Source organism: Oncorhynchus clarkii, chromosome 1 (genome assembly GCF_045791955.1).
Source record: "Oncorhynchus clarkii lewisi isolate Uvic-CL-2024 chromosome 1, UVic_Ocla_1.0, whole genome shotgun sequence".
Lineage (NCBI taxonomy): Eukaryota > Metazoa > Chordata > Actinopteri > Salmoniformes > Salmonidae > Oncorhynchus > Oncorhynchus clarkii.
Window position 1 is genome coordinate 18,751,046 of NC_092147.1, and position 21,556 is coordinate 18,772,601.

The 21,556-nt window shown below is 41.9% G+C and overlaps 3 protein-coding genes across 3 annotated transcripts; 1 reads left to right on the top strand and 2 right to left on the bottom strand.

The window, feature by feature from the left end:
* Positions 1 to 1,590: 1,590 nt before the first annotated feature.
* LOC139415513 (NADH dehydrogenase [ubiquinone] 1 alpha subcomplex subunit 11-like) lies at positions 1,591 to 3,879 on the bottom strand. The gene is made up of 4 exons (XM_071163622.1): positions 3,756 to 3,879; positions 3,223 to 3,315; positions 2,155 to 2,277; positions 1,591 to 1,780 (listed from the first exon to the last, which is right to left on the bottom strand). Exons 1-4 carry the CDS (start codon positions 3,832 to 3,834, stop codon positions 1,668 to 1,670), a joined length of 408 nt encoding a protein of 135 aa, XP_071019723.1. The 5' UTR covers positions 3,835 to 3,879; the 3' UTR covers positions 1,591 to 1,667.
* A 212-nt stretch (positions 3,880 to 4,091) lies between these two features.
* On the top strand, positions 4,092 to 6,631 carry LOC139415523 (vimentin-type intermediate filament-associated coiled-coil protein-like). Its single transcript, XM_071163633.1, has 3 exons — positions 4,092 to 4,442; positions 4,542 to 4,756; positions 4,874 to 6,631. Exons 1-3 carry the CDS (start codon positions 4,413 to 4,415, stop codon positions 5,226 to 5,228), a joined length of 600 nt encoding a protein of 199 aa, XP_071019734.1. The 5' UTR covers positions 4,092 to 4,412; the 3' UTR covers positions 5,229 to 6,631.
* A 546-nt stretch (positions 6,632 to 7,177) lies between these two features.
* LOC139415534 (La ribonucleoprotein 6, translational regulator b) lies at positions 7,178 to 9,182 on the bottom strand. The gene is made up of 4 exons (XM_071163644.1): positions 9,138 to 9,182; positions 8,879 to 9,003; positions 8,416 to 8,632; positions 7,178 to 8,290 (listed from the first exon to the last, which is right to left on the bottom strand). Exons 1-4 carry the CDS (start codon positions 9,180 to 9,182, stop codon positions 7,178 to 7,180), a joined length of 1,500 nt encoding a protein of 499 aa, XP_071019745.1.
* Positions 9,183 to 21,556: the final 12,374 nt, after the last annotated feature.

Consider the following 21,556-nt stretch of genomic DNA (forward strand, 5'->3'; position numbering starts at 1 on the left):
GAAAGAGCTGCTTCCTGTGCTTGGCCCTCCTATGTTGAACATAGTAAATGACTCTCTATCCACCGGATGTGTACCAAACTCACTAAAAGTGGCAGTAATAAAGCCTGTCTTGAAAAAGCCAAACCTTGACCCAGAAAATGTAAAAAAACTATCGGCCAATATCGAATCTCCCATTCCTCTCAATTTTTTTTGAAAAAGCTGTTGCGCAGCATCATAGCACTGAGACTGCACTTGTGAAGGTGGTAAATTACCTTTTAATGGCGTCAGACCGAGGCTCTGCATCTGTTCTCGTGCTCCTAGACCTTAGTGCTGCTTTTGATACCATTTGATACAATCTCTCCATTCTTTTGGAGAGATTTGAAACCCAAATTGGTCTACACGGACAAGTTCTGGCTTGGTTTAGATCTTATCTGTCGGAAAGATATCAGTTTGTCTCTGTGAATGGTTTGTCCTCTGACAAACTGTAAATTTCGGTGTTCCTCAAGGTTCCGTTTTAGGACCACTGTTGTTTTCACTATATATTTTACCTCTTGGGGATGTCATTCGAAAACATAATGTTAACTTTCACTGCTATGCGGATGACACACAGCTGTACATTTCAATGAAACATGGTGAAGCCCCAAAATTGCCCTCGCAGGAAACCTGTGTTTCAGACATAAGGAAGTGGATGGTTGCAAACTTTCTACTTTTAAACTCGGACAAAACAGAGATGCTTGTTCTAGGTCCCAAGAAACAAAAGATATCTTCTGTTGAATCTGACAATTAATCTTGATGGTTGTACATTCTTCTAAAAAAGGACCTCGGTGTTACTCTGGACCCTGATCTCTCTTTTGACAAACATATCAAGACTGTTTCAAGGACAGCTTTTTTCCATTTACGTAACATTGCAAAAAATCAGCCATTTTCTGTCCAAAAATGATGCAGAAAAATTAATCCATGCTTTTGTTACTTCTAGGTTAGACTACTGCAATGCTCTACTTTCCGGCTACCCGGATAAAGCACTAAATAAACTTAGTGCTAAATACAGCTGCTAGAATCCTGACTAGAACAAAACAAATCATATTACTCCAGTGCTAGCCTCCCTACACTGGCGACCTGTCAAGGCAGGGGCTGATTTCAAGGTTTTACTGCTAACCTACAAAAGCATTACATGGGCTTGCTCCTACCTATCTTTCCGATTTGGTCCTGCCGTACATACCTACACGTACGCTATGGTCACAAGACGCAGGCCTCCTAATTGTCCCTTGAATTTCTCTTGATAAGTGTGTGAATTGGACCATTAATCTCCCAAAATGTAACGAGTACTTTAATCAGGAAAAATGTATGGAAAAAGTACATTATTTTATTTTGGAATGTAGTGGAGTAAATGTTGTCAAAACTATAAATTATTAAGTACAGATATATATTTAAAAAACGTAAGTAGTACATTAAAGTATTTTTTACTTAAGTACTTTACACCACTGTTTAAGTTGACACACACACACACAATCTTCAATTGCTGTTGATTGGTGCAAATTGTCTGGGAAGATAGCCAATGTTTCCACCATGTGGCTAAAGCAGGGAGGTGCAGGATACAGACTGTCATAGACACTCTTTTACACAAGTTTATTCAAGGAATATTTAATATACAATATACATGTCAATATATAGTCTCCCCCTTGGGCTGTTTACATCCTGGGTGGTCCAGCTAATCTCCAGCCCTCCATCTTGCCCACCTTAGTGAACATGGCCAGTGTCCCCAGCCCAATACATGCCGTCGTGCCTGTCATTGCACTGTGAGCTGTGTATCATAAAGAAAAAAATACATGTTATTAGTGGAAAAGAAAGAGGATAATCTCTGATGCCCCTCTGTATCTCAAACAAACATCATCTGGCAATGAGAAGATGTTCACTGCCCTACAAAGTTCTTATAGCGCTTGATAGATGACAGCAATATGATGGTAACTATGTGGGATGTTAACAAGGGCAGAAGGGAAAATACCTCTTTTTATAATTAAACCCTGGAAGAAAATGCTTTGAAACGGAGGAGGTTCCACCCAAACTTATCCAATAAGAATGCTCATTTTATTTATCCGTTTCAAAACGTTTGTTCCCATTTGTTCCTACTGCATGTAACCCAAATCTTCAGCATACTATTTAATATAGACTACTCACTACGAGCTCCAAGAAAGACTCCTGATGCACAGCCTCCGAGGAAATAGTTCACCGGATCATCAGGAGCATCCCGGGCCTGTGCAGCTAGACAAGTGGTCATTCCAAAGATCGCCCCCAAGGCAGCTGTCATGAAAGGAAAGATAATTGGTTTTAAGGCCTGGATTCAATCAGATCAAGCATTAGGCCTAACCATCGATAGTTGACACCCGCATAACTGATGTTTTGGCAGTGTAACTGCGTTGGAGCTGTCAAATCGGTGAGCAGCTGCACTTGATCATTTTCACAAAGTCACACCTGTCCCGTTCAGAACAAGAAAGTGTAGGCTATATAAAATGTAATGACTCTCAAATTGAAAATCATTAAATAATGAGGATTTCTATCAGCCTAATCGAGGTGTAAATTACATCTCACATTCCACTGTTCTAATGTGTAAACAAGGCAGCATGGGATCTCTCGCAATGCAACTCCATGCAGCTAATAGCAACGTTCGCTTTAGGTATAATGACAGGTGTCGTTTGTGGATTTGACAGCTCTAACACAATTACACTGCCAAAACAACCGCTATGTTGGCTGAAGTGAATATGATTGAATAGAGCCCTAAATTAACACATACTGGCATAAACCCACCTTAACTGTGTTTGTTTACAACTCCTTATGACAAACATCTGATCACCCCCCCCAAAAAAATCTGATCACCATTGAAACACTAAGATCAAACAGACACTTTCACCATCACTCAAACGAGGCAGCTGTAGAGACTGTGTTTATTAGGTACATTTCAGCATTGTGACCTGGGCCCATATCCACAAAGCTGAATGCTGATCTAGGATCAGTTTTGCATTATACGGACAGACCCTAGATCAGCAGTCCAACAGATGCTTTGTGGATACGGCCCTTGGACTAAATCTTCTTGACAAATGTAGTGTACTGATCTGAGATAACATTCTAGCCTGAACACTGTTGGCTACTGGTCTAGGTGTAGCTAGGTATTTAAGTGTAAGATTGGATACCTTCATGGCAGCAAGCCAGGTGATTATTATCAGTGTATGAGATTAGAGACATGCATACCCATGGTTACTGTGCCATTTGTGGCTCTCTGAACAGCTTGGATTGCGGAATCAGGCTGGAATGCCACAATGTGATAGGCTGAACCCACCAACCCTGTGTGTAAAAAAAAAACATTTAAAAAAATAGGCTGTTAGATTACTGTGCATTGGGTTAACTAGCTAGCTACCTACTTGACAAGTAATTTTGTCTTTCAAAGTCACAAGAATGTTAGCTATGATTAGCTTGCTAGCTAACTGGTAAACATCATTCAAAATCCATAGTTTAATTTACTGCCTTAGCTGTACTGCCTGACAGCAACTGCTGGCTAAACAACTAGCTAACCGAACAACGTTACATTTGTTGAAAACAACACATTGCTTACTAGTACAGTACGCTAGCAGTAGTTAGTTAGAATGACAGTTAACTATGCTATGGCAAGTTAGCTCGGCAGCTAGCTAACGTTAACCGGTTATGGAGTCTAGTGTTACTTTACTGTTCTTTACCTCCAGCTAGCTAATTTCCACAATGTATTTCTTTGTGTTAGATTTAGATACCTAGAGCTGTGCCCAATTTAGTGGTGATCCATGTTTTCTCGATACAATCTTTCCCCTCTTGCAGATCCCAATAACCCATTTTGGATTTCACATGAAGGACACAGACACTGAGGAAATATCGCGAGATGGGGGGGAAAGAAGACGACACTTGAAATATCGGAAAACTTTATTGATAAACATGTATTAGCTAAACAAACAACTTGTGAAAAGTATTCTGTTTACTTTAAAAAAAAGTTTAAAATACAATTACTTTTTAAATGTGTTATTAGCTACATATAAAACAACATAACACACTGACAATTTTTCTACATTGTATGTAAAGCTGTCAACACTACTGTTTCCGGGGCGGAGTTTAATCCACAGGTTACAAAGAGAATCAGTTTCAAAGTTCATTCAAGTTATCCAGCTTTTTTAAAATTTCAAAACAGTGCAGATAACGAACGAGTATATAGCTCGAGGCATGTTGTTCGTAATGAATCAATTAAATTATATATTGATGCATTTCTTATGAGTTTTGGAGCTTAGAATCTCGTAGGATGACGTGTCGGTAGCGGTAGCTGGTTAGCATAACATAATCAATACTTTTTTTCTGGACACGGAACAATATTTTTTGGTTCAGTTGTTTAACGAGGAACAAACACTGAAGAGGGTGCAGGCATGGCAGGAAGAGTAAACACCAGCCCTCCGGTGAAATGCTTGTTCACGAGATTTCAAGTGATCATTCATTGCTCTCTTATTTGATCGTTAATCAATCTTCTACGGTGTGCTATTGTAACTTGACTTTAGGTCGTACCATATTCCTCATGTGACATGTCCTCGCCATCACCAGTCCAAATTCGGGAGGCGAACGCACACCTGGTCGCTGTGCACAGGCGGGTAGCAGAGCTGGAACAGTGGCTCGAGGCAGCAGAGAACACCGTGAGGGAGCAAGCAGAGAGTCTCATCAGGAAGGACGAGCAACTGAGGGCTGCTACCCAGGAGATCGCCGAGGCCAAGGATAAGTAAGTGATTGAGGTCTTGTCTCTTCGGGGCAATACCAAAGCTCCCGTTTAATATCCCCAACCATTGTTATTTAATATGTAAAAGGTTATCAATCATGTCTCATTTCTTTTCTCTAGAGAGATTCACTACCTCCACGAGAAGCTGTGCAAGTCAGAAGAGACCATCCAGAGGTTTCAGAACATGGTCAAGGAGAAGGATGCTATGATAGGACAGTTGCAACATCGCTGCCAGCTCCTGGACAACATCTGCAAGAGCAGGCCTTTACTAGACAGTATGCTGTCCCATATGGCTGAGGCAGAAAGACTTGGGCCGGTTGTGGGGATGGGTGAACCCACTGCCAATACGTCCCTCACAGACGGGGAGTCAAACTGCAGTCCCAACCGCATCTCTAACCACAAAGACTTCTCCCTCAGTGAGGATGACATGGATGACCAGGAGCTGGATGAGATAGTGTTTGGAACAACGGTATAGTAAAAGGCCCCTGAGAAGAGTTACATAGGTTAGAGGTGAAAAGGTTCTAGAAGAGGATAGTACTTGAAGTAGAGGCATGAGTAATTTCAAAACATCATGCATGTCGTTTTTTTTTTAATGTTCAAGTAGTTCTGTATGTTAAGCAGATGACTTACAACTTAACATCTTACATGAATGTGGGGGAACTGCTTGACACGTTATGAAGCCTTTGATGTAACCAAATGGAGAGAAACTAATCTGCCTTGATTCCATGTCTTAACCAGATGTGAAATGTATAGACATCTGGTTATCGTCTGTTACTGTTTGAACTGCTATATTTTTATACTGTAATATCAAATATTTGGAAATAGTGTAAACAGGACCTCTATGGTCAAAGTTCAGAAAGTACATCTGCAGCACCTGCAAGGCTAGGTTCCAATCCATCCCATGCTTTGTATATGTAGTGTATACTTTTTAATCTTTTTTTTGTGACAATTCAGTTGTGTTTTTTCAGGGATTGTAGTTACTCCCTTGTAAACATGACACATTTAATGGTGAATATAAGACATACAGTAGCCTCTTACTGGCATCAATATTTGCTTCAGTGAAGCAAGTCTATGCAACATTAGCTGCTACATAGATGTCACATTCCAGTAGGGTCAGAATCAAAGTGGTTATTTTTTTCATAATGGAAGGAAAGTTCCTATGATGGCCTTCAAGGTTATTATAGGTGGTGGTAGGAAGGTGGATGGTTGTCAAACTGTTGCTGAAAAACAGCAAGTATGAGAGCAAGGGTAAATTGACAAATACATCCCAAGATTTAGACCCATTGGTTGAGAGAAAGGTGGTAAGCGTGAGCCCATAGGTTAAATGGCAAGCGTGAGGAATGTGCATTATTGTGCCACGCTTATAGGCTATAAGGTAAATCGGTGAATGGCATTCCACACTTGGCTAATGGGAAGAGATGAAACAAGATGCTATGCTGTTTTTCTATTCTACGGGCATAGAATACAAAGTGAATTGTTTAAACAAGCATTCAGATCAGCCTTCCTGATTGAACCTTGTATTAAATCTACAAATGTAGTTTGACGTCACAGCCATGCCTTGTACTCTTTATATTGTATGGTTTTGCTTAATCATTATAGAAGCAATATAGTGTTGGCTTAAATCAGGTGTCTAAAAGTTTGTCTGCTTTTTCTTTCAGTACAACTGCATGATTGGGCTGCTTAAATTGTTCCGTTTGTGATCACTGTACCTTTAGCATGGGGACAGTTGCATATTGCCTCTGAACTGTAAAATGTGTGTTGCTCACTCTGTTCATGTTACGGTCATAGTCAATGAAGAAATGAGAATAGGTATTTCTGTTCAATGAGGAATGCTTTTAAAAGGGCAGTCTGCTACATGAATAAATTATTCATACACCATTTATTTGGAAAAATAACTTGGCAGTGTGAGAGAACAAAAAAACAATACTATCTTTGTAGAACATAGCCCACTAGAAGACATGCAGGCACAGGGAATGGTGCCTGACACAGACTATAGTGGCCATTGCCCCTGTGGGACTTGACACATTGAGAACATTATCCTGGTGGAGGCGCATACATTAAGTTATGCTAGGGAAGTTCAGATAACCATATATGCGTGTGTCTTTAGCAGTTGAGGCAGGAATGAAACCATGTTTCACCCCAGAATAGTAATGTACTGAGATATCATTGCATAGTCGGAATAATTTTAGTCCATACTGGGCATAAAGGGAAATAACATAAGAACTGTTGAAAGTACATCGTAATCTTTATTAATCAATACAAAATAACATTTTCATAAGTTTGACCAATGTGACCCCCCCCCCCCCCCCATTTCATTTAGATAAACATTGAGACAATCAAAAGTAATTGTAAACACTATATGGTGGTTACATTAAGATCAAATCATTCCTTGCTTTGGGCAGAGGTAATTTTCGCCAGGCTTTATCATTGCTGCACTACCAGCTTCCCCCTGCCAATGCAGTTGTAGAAGCCTTTAGTGCCATCAGGGCCAAGCGGCTGGCGCAGCACATCCACCACGCCCAGTGGCCTCTTGGGCAGGCCAGGCGAGAGGGGCCCACCTTTGTCAGGAAAAAATGTCTGGGCGGCAGTCTTCCGACGCTGGACCCAGGGGCTCCCCACAAAGCCCAAACTTTCCTGGGAATAGTCCCCGGAGCACTTGCTCCTGCTGCCAAAGCTTCCATTGCCACTGGATACAGGGCTGCTGCTGATCTCTGGAGCGGCCAGCGGGGACGGAGTGTGGCCACTGGGGAACAGCTTACGGGGCAGGAGGGGGCTCCCCACAGGGCTACAAACTGGGTTCTTGTAGGGGTCTGAGCGGAAGGAGGACACCCGGGGGATGGCCAGGGGGCTGCCGTACAGAGCCTGAGGTCGTGTGACCCTGCGGTTGGGCCTGGGCGAGGCGGGGGCGAAGTCTGACTCAGATGAGCTGTAGAGGGCAGAGTCCTCCAGGGAGTAGCCCGGGTAGCGTCTGCCCTTGCGGTTGGGCTTCCTCGAGCACACACTCTCGATGCCGTCCTCAGACTCTTCCTCTGTGCGGTCCTGGCTGCCCCTTGGCTTCCTGGTGCCCCTGCTGCCTAGGAGTACCACACGTACAGCCCTGTTCCCCTGTAGCTGCTCTTCAGCCTGCAGGGCCTCATAGGCCCGCCGTGCCCCCTCCAGGTACTCATACTCCACCACGGCACACACCTTACGCCCCAGCTCCATGTGTTTCTTTGCATACCTCTTGAGCTCGGCAGGGATCTCCTTCCCTGGGCGCAGGATGCGGAGGGACGTGATGGTGCCGTGGCAGCCAAATAGTCTCATAGCTGTCTCCATCAGGCTCTGCTGCTCCACCCCCAGGGCTACACTCTCCTCATCGTTGTCCTCTCCTCCCAGGAGGTTCCAGGCCAGCAGCAGCTTGCTGGTGGGGACACACAGTAGCCAGTCGGGCACTGGGTCCCTCCGTCGCACCTTGGTTCCCTCCTCGTTGACTTCCAGCTGCTGCGTGGTGCGAGCCGCAGCCAGAGTGGTTCGCCAGTCACGTGTGAGCTCCCTGATCTATGACACAGAATGTTTAGGTTAGTAATTTTCAAAGGTTATACTTGTTATCAAAAGACATGTCAGTGCAGGCCAAAGCAGTGAACAGGGTAGTTTTCAATAACAAAGTAATCTATAAATCCTACCTTTTTGAATGAAGTTAGTAACTTCACACTGACGTAGCCCTTCTTGTTCCTCTGAACATGTTTCAGTAAAAAGGCATCTTCAGACAGGCTCTCATTGGTAAGATAGTTTTCTAGCCGAGCTGCAATTTTCTGTTTCAGGTCTACAACAGGGGTACTCCAGCCTTCATCCTGAATACAGTCCTCTTCTTCAAACACATCAGTCAACTCTGTGGAACTTCTGCAGAACCATTGATATCAACATTCAAAAGTTGATAAACATTTAGTGTTTTTTGACATTGAATAAACCTCAATTGAGGTGAATGCACATGTTCCACCTGAACAAGAACATTACAGCCTATATTTCCTGATCATGTTTTTGTAATGACCAATCTGGTCCCTGTAAGTCTGAACAATTAATTTTAAAACATGACATTTAAATGTATTATCAGATATTACAGTAATCATCTGTAACAAGGGCTCTTACCCATCCAAACTATCATATGTTCTGTCCTCTGTGTATGACCCAAGCCGCTTTGAATCTGGGGACAGCTGATACATTTGCAAGCCACATCGGAAGACGTCTGCAGTTGGTGAAGACATGTTGTGAGACTGAAACGAATTTTTATATCGATAAACTCAGATGATTTGTATTCTACATGTATGTGTGTTGAGCATGTTTGTAGTTTACTTTATATTGTAACCATTACCTGAAGTTACAAAGCAAAAGTATTAAATTAGCCTACCTGATATCCTCTTTGCCCGACGTTTCCCCGGTCTCCACCGCACATGTTGACATGGAATATTTTTAGAAATTCTAATTTCTGGTGTCCCTTACGTCACAATTGAGAGAACTTGACCATTGGATAATGACATGTCTGATGTATGCAATCAAGGAAAATCAGGTGTTTACATTTCGCATTCTACACTACCATTGCTTATACCGTTGTGTGAGCAGTTTTCCCTTGTTTTTGAAGGCCACACATTCAGGCCTAAATCGAATCTTCATATAAATGTTGTTCACCGTACTTTATCTGTGTGACTGTTAAGACAGGCAGCCCAATTTTGATATTTTTTCCGCTATTTGGTCTTTTGACCAATCACATCAGTTATTTTTCAAAGCTGATCTAATTGGTATGGAGCCCCTTAGGCGTCATTGTGGAGAGGAAAAAACTGCCATACTAACCCGTTCCTTGGTTGTTGGTTTTTTATCCATTCCCCTTGATTAAAAAAAAATCCATTGCAATTATATATATTTTATATATTTTTTTATCAGTTCCCTCATATTTTGTATTAATTCACTCAGGTTTTTAATCCACTCAATTTTAATAATCCTTGGAATATGCGTGTTTTTCCATTCATTTGTGTCTGCACCCCTTTGCCAGAAATTATGCTGCTGATGGAACCATAGTCTGAGATCAATTAGAACAGGTAAACGATTTATAATTGCTTATGTAGCTAGCTGGCAGTAACGCTTCGATCACACCGACAGTGTTTTGCATTTTGGTACACCACAATTACATTCAATTCCAATGAAACGCAGCGTTTGCCTTACATCATTGCGTTTGATGCGGTGCATCAATTGGATTTATCAAATTTATGCGGCTTGACAGAAATGGTAGCAGGAGGTGACGCTTCGAACACACTGACAGCATATTTGCGCAGCATCATCTGGATATGTGTGCAACAACAGTTCAACATTTACCTTCTGCTACCATTTCTGTCAAGCCGTCTACACATACAGTTTGACGCATACATTCGATAAATCTAATGTATGCACCACACCGACCACACATGCATGACAAACAACGCAAACTCAACCAAACAATGGTGGAATTAGGAAGTAGGCTACAAGAAGTTCTAGCCATGGGGAGTTGAGCCAGCAGCCGACATTCAGTAATGCTGAATGGACAGCGCTTTGCGTGCGCAGTGACTCCGCTAATTGGACAAGTACAAGGCAGGTTTCCCAAACTCGGTCCTGGGTGCACGTTTTAGTTTTTTGCCCTAGCACTACACAGCTGATGAAGATATTAAACTCATCATGCTTTGATTATTTGAATCAGCTGTGAAGTGCTAGGACAAAAAACAAAATGTGCACTCAGGGGGGGGCCCAGGACCGAATTCTGGAAACCCTGGTTATAGCAGAACAACTCAGTGCTGCTGCCTAGCCAGATGTATATCATTCTCCCATTTGTGGGCAGTGGGATAGTTGGGGCACAGTTTGTCTCACACATCGCTGTGTTTGTGACATTCATTTTTGGACTTATAGATTAATGAGAGATATATTGATTCTTCAAGAATATAACTTATAAATGCCTCATGAGCTTAGTTCAACTGTCGCATCCTATCAGAACCCCAAATATAAGCTTGTTTTAATTTTGATATCAGGGATGGTCAGTCCTTGCATCCATAGCTCTGTGTATGAATTTGAGTGGTTACATTTCTCCAGGCCCATTCCTCAGCTTTTTATTACTTCAGTTATGGATTCTTGCTTTAATTGAGCTATATATCTATTACATCTTAATTTATTCATCCATCCACTATAACCATCCATCAAATATAGTTACTTGCTCAAAGCTGTAGGAAATCAGCACAGGGGACATTACCATCCGCCGCAAAGAAAGCCTGGAATCAGAGGAAATTGACACAGGACAATCCCATCGGTCTTCAAGCTTACCACTCCCTCCACTCACCTGGCCAGGAAGAACAAAAACATTTGCATCTGCTATAACAGACAGGAGGCTCTTGATACCCCCTCACAACCAATGGTTGAAATATCAGGTTTGAGTGACAAAATACTGGGTGTATCAATGTCAATGGACAAAGAAATTCAAGTGGGATATGCTTTTCTAACTGATGAGTGCTTTGCTTGATGATGCTCTTCCAATTGACGCTATGTTATTTTCAACGCCGAGGCCCACCCCCACCCCGCAAAGGATACCCAGAATCAACATTTGTAGAGGAAATGTGTTCCAAGACCTGAATGCTGCCATTCAAGATGTAGGTGTTTCTGAAGAAGACACCATTTTAGAGAGAGAAATTATTCTACCCAGTGGCACCACAGAGAAAGGTGAGGCCCATGGTGGAGTGCTGAGGGACGCCTTAAGTGAATACTGGGAAACATTCATGAGGAAGTGCACAAGTGGGACCATGAAAATTCCCATGACATGAAGGACTCGTGGGAAACTGTTGCAAAAGTGATGATCCTTGGATACAACATGGTAGGCTACTTCCCTTTAGCGTTGGCCAAGCCATTTCTGCAACACTGTCTTGGAGAACAGATCAAATCTGAAAACTTCTTGGCAACATTTTTGGAGTCTATACCAAGTGAGGAAAAGGTCATCGTCAAACAGTCAATCCAAGATTGCTCGTCAGTTGCTGGGAGCACATGATGTCAAGATTCTGATCAATGAGATGAACTGGCAGAAGATGCTACTTGAAGTCACCCACAAAGAAATCATATCCTGCCTGCATTGCTGAGTCCTGGAACAGCGTACTGAAAAGGTTGAAACTGCATCTTGGGGATTTTGACTAGGTTCTCGGGAGCCTCACACCAACATTCAAGAGTTGCTGCAGCTGTTAAACATGATACCTTACTCAAGAGGGAACAAACGATCATGGACTTTTTAAAAAAGTACATCCATAACTGCTCAACCAACTGCCTAAGAAATTTCTCAGATTTTGCACAGGTAATTTCAATGTTGAACAATGATAATTAAGTAGCTCACCAGCTAGCGTGTGTTTTGTTTGATATTGCTTCTATGGACGTTAAATGCAAATGTAATTTACTGTTTCTCTGTTCTGTCTTACTTTCTTATACAGGTGCAGATGTACTTGTGTCTTCAGCCATTCACGTCTACTTTGTTGAGCCCAAGAGTGACTTTGTGAGAAGCCCCAATCACACACCCGCAGATGTGTTTTGGAGATCCCCCAATCACACACCCGCAGATGTGTTTTGGAGATCCCCCAACACCTACACATCATACCTTGAGATGCCAGAGGAATTCACCCAGGTCCTGGATTCCAAAGTGTGGGTGATGGACATCATTTAAATGTAAGTGAGACCTTTTCTCACACACACACAATGAACTTTCTCAAATCAATCATGTAGCATTAGTAGATGAATTGTCAAAAGTTACCAGGGAGGATGCTAGTTGCGTTAGAGCGGAGCAGTATAAATGTATCTGTCTTGTTCCACCAGGCTACCTGACCCAATTATGTTGACAACACATTCAACCACTACATTTACAATGTTATGTTTTACCCTGTCTTACTTTCTTCAACTGGCGCACATGTCCTTGTGTTGAAACTAAGAGTAACTTTGGAAGAAGCCCCCAAGACTACTGAAGAACACACACATGTTGTACACAGTGCCATTGTCCCCATCCTTGACTTTTCTTTAAAACACACTGACATTGTTACAATTTCTAAATCACAAAACACAATAATTTGTATTTATTATGGATCCCCAAGACAGCAGCTACTTTTCCTGGTGTCCGGCAAAATTAAGGCAGAATTTGTTATAAGCAGTTTTTGGGAGTATGTTTTCTTCCTCCCTGCCCCTTCATCCAACAAGTTGCTTGTCCATCAAAAGTACACCTAAACAATATCAAAACTATTTTCAATAATAATAATAAATATATTAAATTGAGAATACTTTGATGGGTGACTTATCGATTGTGACTGAAAAGGCTGAAGATCAGCGAGTTATTTCGGTCTACATGGAGCATCTTCTGTTTTAGTTTTCTTTAAAAAAAATGAAACTTATTTCAGATCATAATTTCAAATTGCATACAGCCCAGATGTTTTGATTTTATAGACCGTCTGAAAGAAGAGACTCATCTATGTTTGCCAAACAACTACCAATAATTAGCGTATGGGTTCGGTTTTCACTTTTTTTTTATTTTTTACAGCCGCGGTTCCTCAGTGCGCACTCGCCCCACTCAGGAGTAGCCTACTTTGTAAAAACTTCATGTGTTTGAGTCCAAAGTTTGTTCATGTGTTTACATGTTCATGAAATAAAAGGATCATTGATAACAAAAGTAAACACTGCTTATATTTTGTCTGAAAATAAATGTAAAAGTATACTGTTACTTAAAGGCACAATTCCATCCATTGATTCTCAAATAATATGACTGGTAAATAGCTAGTATATTTTTGTGGAGCGATGGGTAACGAGGCTTCGAGGGGTGACTGTTGTTGATGTGTGCAGAGGGTCCCTGGTTTGCGCCCGGGTATGGGCGAGGGGACGGTCTAAAGTTATACTGTTACATTGATGCTGTTGACCCGAATCACTGGTGGCTGCGGAAAAGGAGGAAGGTCAAAAGGGGGGTGAGTGTAACGGATGTGAAACGGCTAGCTTAGTTAGCGGTGCGCGCTAAATAGCGTTTCAATCGGTGACGTCACTTGCTCTGAGACTTTGAAGTAGTAGTTCCCCTTGCTCTGCAAGGGCCGCGGCTTTTGTGGAGCGATGGGTGACTGTTGTCGATGTGTGCAGAGGGTTCCTGGTTCGCCCCCGGGTATGGGCGAGGGGACGGTCTAAAGTTATACTGTTACATATGCATCTGCAGGAACAGCTAGATTGTTCTCTGCCATGATGCAGGAGCACAAGGTATACACATCCTCACCACAAGCTATGTCAGTCATGACGGTGGACACGATGGTCCTCACAGCTGGTTATGTCCTCTTGTGACACCACACAGTGTGTGTCATACAACTCTGGAACTGTGTACGTGACATCAGGCCGAAAATGGGGGGACATTCTCATTCTTTGACGGGTGGATCAGGTGTTCCAGGTCTCCTTTGTAGTGTCCAATTCATCCTATAGAGGTGGAAATATTGTTGTTGTTGTTATTAAGGTATCATGAACATAACAAGCCCTACAAGTGCCAAAATAAGGGAAAAATATAGGTATTTTACCATAATTTGTGACTACCTATATGTTTTTCAAAGCCCTTGTCGAATTTGGGGCTCAGAAGTTTGTATTAGGCTTAGTGGCCTGCCATGGGAGAAGCCCCATGAACTCCAAGATGTGCCCATTAAAACAGCAGACATGTATTGATTCAGGACCATGAACAGTGGCACAAATCAGCACCAAATAAACATAAGAGCGATACCTCTGAGATTTCAGCACCACCAGTTGCTGGACAGCAACGCTAAAAAATATAATTTTAATGGTTGTGTACACATAATTGCAAATGTTATCGCAGGTGCAGAAAAAAGCATGTTTCTAGCTCCAATGGCGCAGTAATGCATAGCAATACACACATCCTAAAAATAAATAAATTAAAGGGGCACCAGGGGCAACACGGCCGCTCAACTCAGAGCTCATGACAAAATTCAAAACCTGTGGCTCGTTGGGATTGGCATTGCTAGTGTGTTGGTAGGTGAAAGGCCTCATAGGAGAGAGACTGCTATGTTTACAATGACATTGTTCCGATTCCACTGAACTTTAGAATTGTAAAATAGTGAATACACGTAAAGATTATTGCAACTAATGCTCCAGATCTTTTGGTTTCCACTACAGGCCATAGAGAATACACTGATCGTCTGGCCCAGGAGTGTGAAGGTGAACGGAAAGGTTCTGGAGCAACGAACCGCCCTTGCTGTCTCTGCCTGGCCGGTTCCCCTCTCTCCACTGGGATTCTCTGCCTCTAACCCTATTACAGGGGCTGAGTCACTGGCTTACTGGTGCTCTTCCATGCCGTCCCTAGGAGGGGTGCGTCACTTGAGTGGGTTGAGTCACTGATGTGATCTTCCTGTCTGGGTTGGCGCCTCCCCTCCCTTGGGTTGTGCCGTGGCGGAGATCTTTGTGGGCTATACTCGGCCTTGTCTCAGGATGGTAAGTTGGTGGTTGAAGATATCCCTCTAGTGGTGTGGGGGCTGTGCTTTGGCAAAGTGGGTGGGGTTATATCCTGCCTGTTTGGCCATGTCTGGGGTATGATCGGATGGGGCCACAGTGTCTCCTGACCCCTCCTGTCTCAGCCTCCAGTATTTATGCTGCAGTAGTTTATGTGTCGGGGGCTAGGGTCAGTCTGTTATATCTGGAGTACTTCGCCTGTCTTATCCGGTGTCCTGTGTGAATTTAAGTATGCTCTCTCTAATTCTCTCTTTTTCTTTCTTTCTCTCGGAGGACCTGAGCCCTAGGACCATGCCTCAGGACTACCTGGCATGATGACTCCTTGCTGTCCCCAGTCCACCTGGCCGTGCTGCTACTCCAGTTTCAACTGTTCTGCCTGCGGCTATGGAATCCTGACCTGTTCACCGGACGTGCTACCTGTCCCAGACCTTCTGTTTTCAACTCTCTAGAGACAGCAGGAGCAGTAGCGATACTCTTAATGATTGGCTATGAAAAGCCAACTGTCATTTACTCCTGAGGTGCTGACTTGTTGCACCCTCGACAACTACTGTGGTTATTATTATTTGACCATGCTGGTCATTTATGAACATTTGAACATCTTGGCCATGTTCTGTTACAGCTTTCTCCACCCGGGGGACTAGCCACCCCTCATAGCCTGGTTCCTCTCTAGGTTTCTTCCTAGGATTCTAGGGAGTTTTTCCAGGCCACCGTGCTTCTACACCTGCATTGCTTGCTGTTTGAGGTTTTAGGCTGGATTTCTGTACAGCACTTTGAGATATCAGCTGATGTAGGGGGGGGGGGGGGGGTCTATTGATTGAAGTTGGACGCTTGTCTGCTCCTAACAGCATGCAATTCACTTGCAATTAGATATGAAATCATAGGGAAATAAAACATATTAATAGTTTCATTCTGTCCTTGTTTTCGGAAACACTACAAAATATGCTTGTAATTGCATTATTGGCGAGGTACATGGATAAGGAAGAAGAACGTTTATAGGTAAGTGCAGTACAGTGTGGCAGGTAAGCCCATTAAGCAGAACAGCATATTAAGGTTCTTGTCCAAGAAGTCTGTCGAAATCACCTGAATCTTTCAGTCTATGTGGGTGCTCAAGCCAAAAATCAACATACTTTAGGCAGAAACCCCCACCAGCTTTCGATTCTCTGATTGCTGGTGGTTCAACCGTATAAGAAGCTTCTCTCGCCCCCAATGGCATCATCATTCTGTCGTAGGTACCATTGCATGTCCCAGACACGACTGTTCTCCGTCCCCATGTCTGCTTCTACAATGCGGGCACAGCCCCCCACTTCCCCAACCGTATCAAGGAAATGGCCACCAATAACTTTTGGGTCGCTCCTGGTGTTGTATGCATTGAGCCAGAGTATTTTTATTGAACACGTCGATGGCACCATTACTGCAGATCCCAAATGGCTTCAATTAATAATAGGAATCGGGCATTACACAGGAAGTTGGGCCCCTTGGCAACAACGTATGCTTGCCTTGTAAGTCTTCTGCTCCTTCAAATCTCTGTGTTAGTTGGGAGGAGAGAAAGAGTTCAAGGATGAGGAAAGGGGCATAATCAGGAGATGCTTGATCAGGTGCTGTGGCTAGTTCTTCTTGTCACTTGTCCTCGACAGGCAACCAGTTCAATAACATGGGCCTGGGTTAGTTGGAAGCCCTCTAACCATGTCAAGGTACAGGCCGAGAGAAGGATTTTTAACCCCCTACTCTATCTTTGTAGTGCTTGACCTGATGGGGCTTGGATAGGTGTAGCAATATGGTGCTGACTCAACCCTGCTGTGTAATGGACTCCAGGACACTTCTGCCATATTACATACACAAATCTAGAACCTCCAGATATGCAAACACTAACTAGAAACCAATGTCCAATTCCATACCAACCCTGGCCTAAAATTTGATTTGGAATTGGACACACATGACTAATGACTAGGGAGAAAGGGTTAAGGACCAGTAAGTCTGTAACTGGGCAACTGAACAGTCAATTGAAAATTTTACTTGCACTACATTTAATGTGCAAATCTATACATTTACAGCCAATTCGAGCAAGCTTCAAATATTTACCAGAAAACAAATGGAAAAATATACAAATATTTAAATGCTTGTAAACGTTACTTGGAATACAAGACAGATACATATGCTATATACTTACAAAACAACTTAACTTCACAGCCAATGTCTGCTTTTCTTTCAAAAACAAGGACATTTCTAAGTGACCCCAAACTTTTGAAAGATAGTGTATGTGTTGGAATATAGCACACCACACACTCATGTGTCCCAAAAACATTAAAATGGACTAAAACACAATTCAGGCAGATTATGTTAAAGGTTTTTATTTCAATGAATGAATCAAGACAAAATGTTTGCACTTGATATACAACTTTTAGGGCCGGTTTCACAGACAACGCTTAAGCCTACTCCATGAGTAAAATGCCTGTTTTGTGCTATCTTAATTCTAGTCTGTACAAGTCGCTTTATCTTAAAATAGTCTTAGATTTATCCTGTTCTGGATTAAACAAAGCCGATTTCAAGAGAGAGGATTAGAGCTACTCTAGGACTAAATTTAAGCTTAAATTAATCTTTCAAAGAGGCAGGTTTAACCTCTGCTTAGTACTGTTTGTGGGGGAGCATGGACTAGTTGGAATATCTAAATGAAGACCAACATGCACTACAGAGGCCAGCCAGATGAGTACTTGTGGATAGGAGTAATCCATTAAACTACTTTGATAAAAATGGCTTTGAGACCGCTTTCGTATGTACAAAGAAAATGCATTGAAGATAATCTTTGCCTAGACTTTCCTCTCTGTCTCAAAGAGGAAGGCCTTTAACCAATTATCTCCAAGTTCTGATCACTTTGAGGTTTTTGGCATCTGGAAACTTTCATCGTGAAACAGGGCCATTTTTGAACTGAGGTCTTTTACATCAAGTTTCCTGATGCTGCTGGCCAAGCCAACTATAAAGTGCAATTCTATGAATATAGGCACTTCCCAGGAGTGATTGGCTGTTTGGATGGATGTCATATTACCATCAAGTGTACAGGAACCGTAAGAAATGGTTTTCCATCAATGTTCAGGGTGTATGCACTCCTAATTTTGAGTTTTCAAACATTGTTGCCCACTGGAAAGGTGCAACTCACGATTCAAGGATTTTTCAACTCTTCATTGTGTGCTCAGTTTCAGAGAGGACAACAACGTGGACTACTAACTGACAGTGGATATGGTCCGAATAACTTTCTATTCATTCCATACATAAATCCCACAACAGCTGAGCAGCAAAGATACTACAACCAAGCTCATACCCGCACGAGAGGGATGGTCGAGTGTATGTGTGGAGTATGGAAAATCAATTCCAGTGTTTACGCAATACACTTAGTTTCAAGCCAAGAAGATGCAGCAAGGTGATCATTGCTACAGCTGTGCTGCACAACTACCTCCTCCAATGGAAGATCAGGATCAAGATAATATGCCCAAGGCTGAGGCAGGCAATGACCAACGAGGACTTGCATACAGAGAGTTGCTTTCACATTGCAGCACTTCAACTAGATGAGATGCATTTAAATATGGAATGTATTCATTATGGCTTATTTTTGCTTTGATAATGTTTGTTCTGTACAAAATTCAAATAGTGTGCAGCAAAATGAAGTGACTAAACCAAGGCTGGTTTAAAATGTAGTTTGTGGTGATTAAAATACTCATGAATATCCAAATGACAACATTTAAATGTTTTATATATATTGTTCACCATGGCTGGTTATCACAATTGTCTCATCATTATATTTTTTGGATCATACTTCTCTCTTCCAACTCCATATCCAATCCAACCTGTAGAATTGTAATTTCATGTTCTTCATTCAGATATTTCCTTTCATGCTCATGAAATTCTCTGGCTAACTTTTCATGCATGGTCATCTTTTTTGTTCTCTGCTGAAAGGTGGTGGCAGCATCTTCTCTCAGGGATGCTATAGCAGATGTAGAGGGTACACACTCACTGTGCACTGGCTCTTCCAACCTGTTCACATTCCTTTCCTCTGAAAAAAATAACATTGTTAGAAGCACAAATAAACTCATATGGTCCTTAGAATGAAAGAAGAGTAAAGATTGACTCAGAGAGTGGAATATATTTACCAAAGGAAGTAACTAATTAACTTTTTTGGGTATATGTACCATTTGTGCTCAGTTCTTTATCTGAAATGTCCAAATGGTCATCGTCTGGTATACCATCCAGAGGTTGGTCATTGTCTGGTATACCATCCAGAGGTTGCTGGTGCTCTATTATTACAGACTGCAAGTCACTCAATTCATCAATCTTGCCTGTTACTACACCAGTAGTAAATCGCTCTCTTCTGATCTCGGCATTCTCTTTGTAAAGCCAGTTTAAGGTTCTTCCACAGAGTCTATAAAGGCAGATATCATTCAATATAAGTGATGTCACAAATATGAAAGAGAAATGTAAAATACTGATAATATAATAATGAAGATATCTCACTTGAAGTTGTACTCTTCTTGTGGTTACAAATGTATTGATTTCACTTCAAGTTGCAGCCCAACCACTCTTTCTTTTGCTCAGTAGCAGTAGTGTTGTTTTTACTTTCAATAACTGGATGATTTGACTCACAAATGATTTTAGCCTCTGCCATTGTCTTTGTCTCGAGATTCACACCAGTAATGGTGTTTTCTATTCCATTTCGGGTTTTTATGAGCACCATTAGACCAACAGCATGTGCTCATACTTAACCTAATCAGGCATAAAACCTCTTGAGTGTAGGGGTCAGTATTTTGATGTTTGGATGAAAAACGTACCCAAATGAAACTGCCTATTTCTCAGGCCCAGAATCTAGAATATGCATGTAATTGTCCGATTAGGATAGAAAACACTCTAAAGTTTCCAAAACTGTCAAAATATTGTCTGTGAGTATAACAGAACGGATTTTGTAGGCGAAAAACCTGAGGAAAATCCAAAGAGGAAGTGCCTTCTATTTTGAAAGCTCCCTGTTCCATTGCATGCCTTCCCTCCATTTAAAGGGATATCAACCATATTCCTTTCCCTATGGCTTCCACATGGTCTGAACAGTCTTTAGACATAGTTTCAGCCTTTTATTCTGAAAAATGAGCGAGAAAGATCACATTGCGTCAGTGGATGGCTGGGTGCCAGCAGTTTTGCATGTGCGAGCAGCTTGAAGCATACATTTTCTCTCTCTCTCGTATTGAAAAAGCTTCGGTCCTGTTGAAATATTATCGATTATTTATTGAAAAAACAACCTGAGGATTGATTATAAAAAATGCTTGACATGTTTCTATGAACTTTACGGATACTATTCGGAATTTTCGTCTGCCCTGTCGTGACCGCTCGAGCCTGTGGATTTCTGAACATAACACGCCAACCAAATGGAGGTATTTTGGATATAAAAATAATCTTTATGGAACAAAAGGAACATTTATTGTGTAACTGGGAGTCTCGTGAGTGCAAACATCCGAAGATCATCAAAGGTAAGCGATTCATTTTATTGCTTTTCTGACTTTCATGACCAATCTACTTTGCTGCTAGCTGTTTGTAATGTTTTGTCTGCTGAGAGAGATGTCCTTACATAAACACTTGGTTTGCTTTCGCCGAAAAACTTTTTTGAAATCTGACACGCCAGGTGGATTAACAACAAGCTAAGCTGTGTTTAGCTATATTGCACTTGTGCAATATTTTTAGTAATTTAATTTGAATTCGGCGCTCTGCAATTCAGCGGATGTTGACGAAAATGATCCCGCTAAAGGGATCGGTGCGCCAAGAAGTGTTAACACAGGCGTTCTCATTTCGACTTACTTAACTTACTCCAGGACTTGCTGTCCAAAAACTTAGACACACCCTATCCCCTCAGCCCTCAAATTAAGTGGACACTTCTGATGATGTCTGACGAGTATACACTTGCAGGGCGAGGGAGGAAGGAAAGATTTTTAAATTCATAAATTCATCGCCCGTTGATCCCGAGATGATTGTTTTTTCAACTACCGGTATGAGCGACAGTCAATTATGATTGCATGTCTACTTAATATTAAATATATCATTATTAATATTGGCCTACTGTAAGATGGCTAGCAAATTAATTAGCTAACGTTAGCATACCTAGCTGGAACGTATGAAGAAGGAAAATGTTTTATTTCTACAATTCCCAAAAGATAACCAAACAAAAACATATTTACTTTTTACGAAACGTTTGTGCATTAGTAGCACACTTTCTAACTTATTTGCATTCGTTTGTACTGACACTTGAATGTTGACTTCTCCACTGATGTTGTTTTTAAG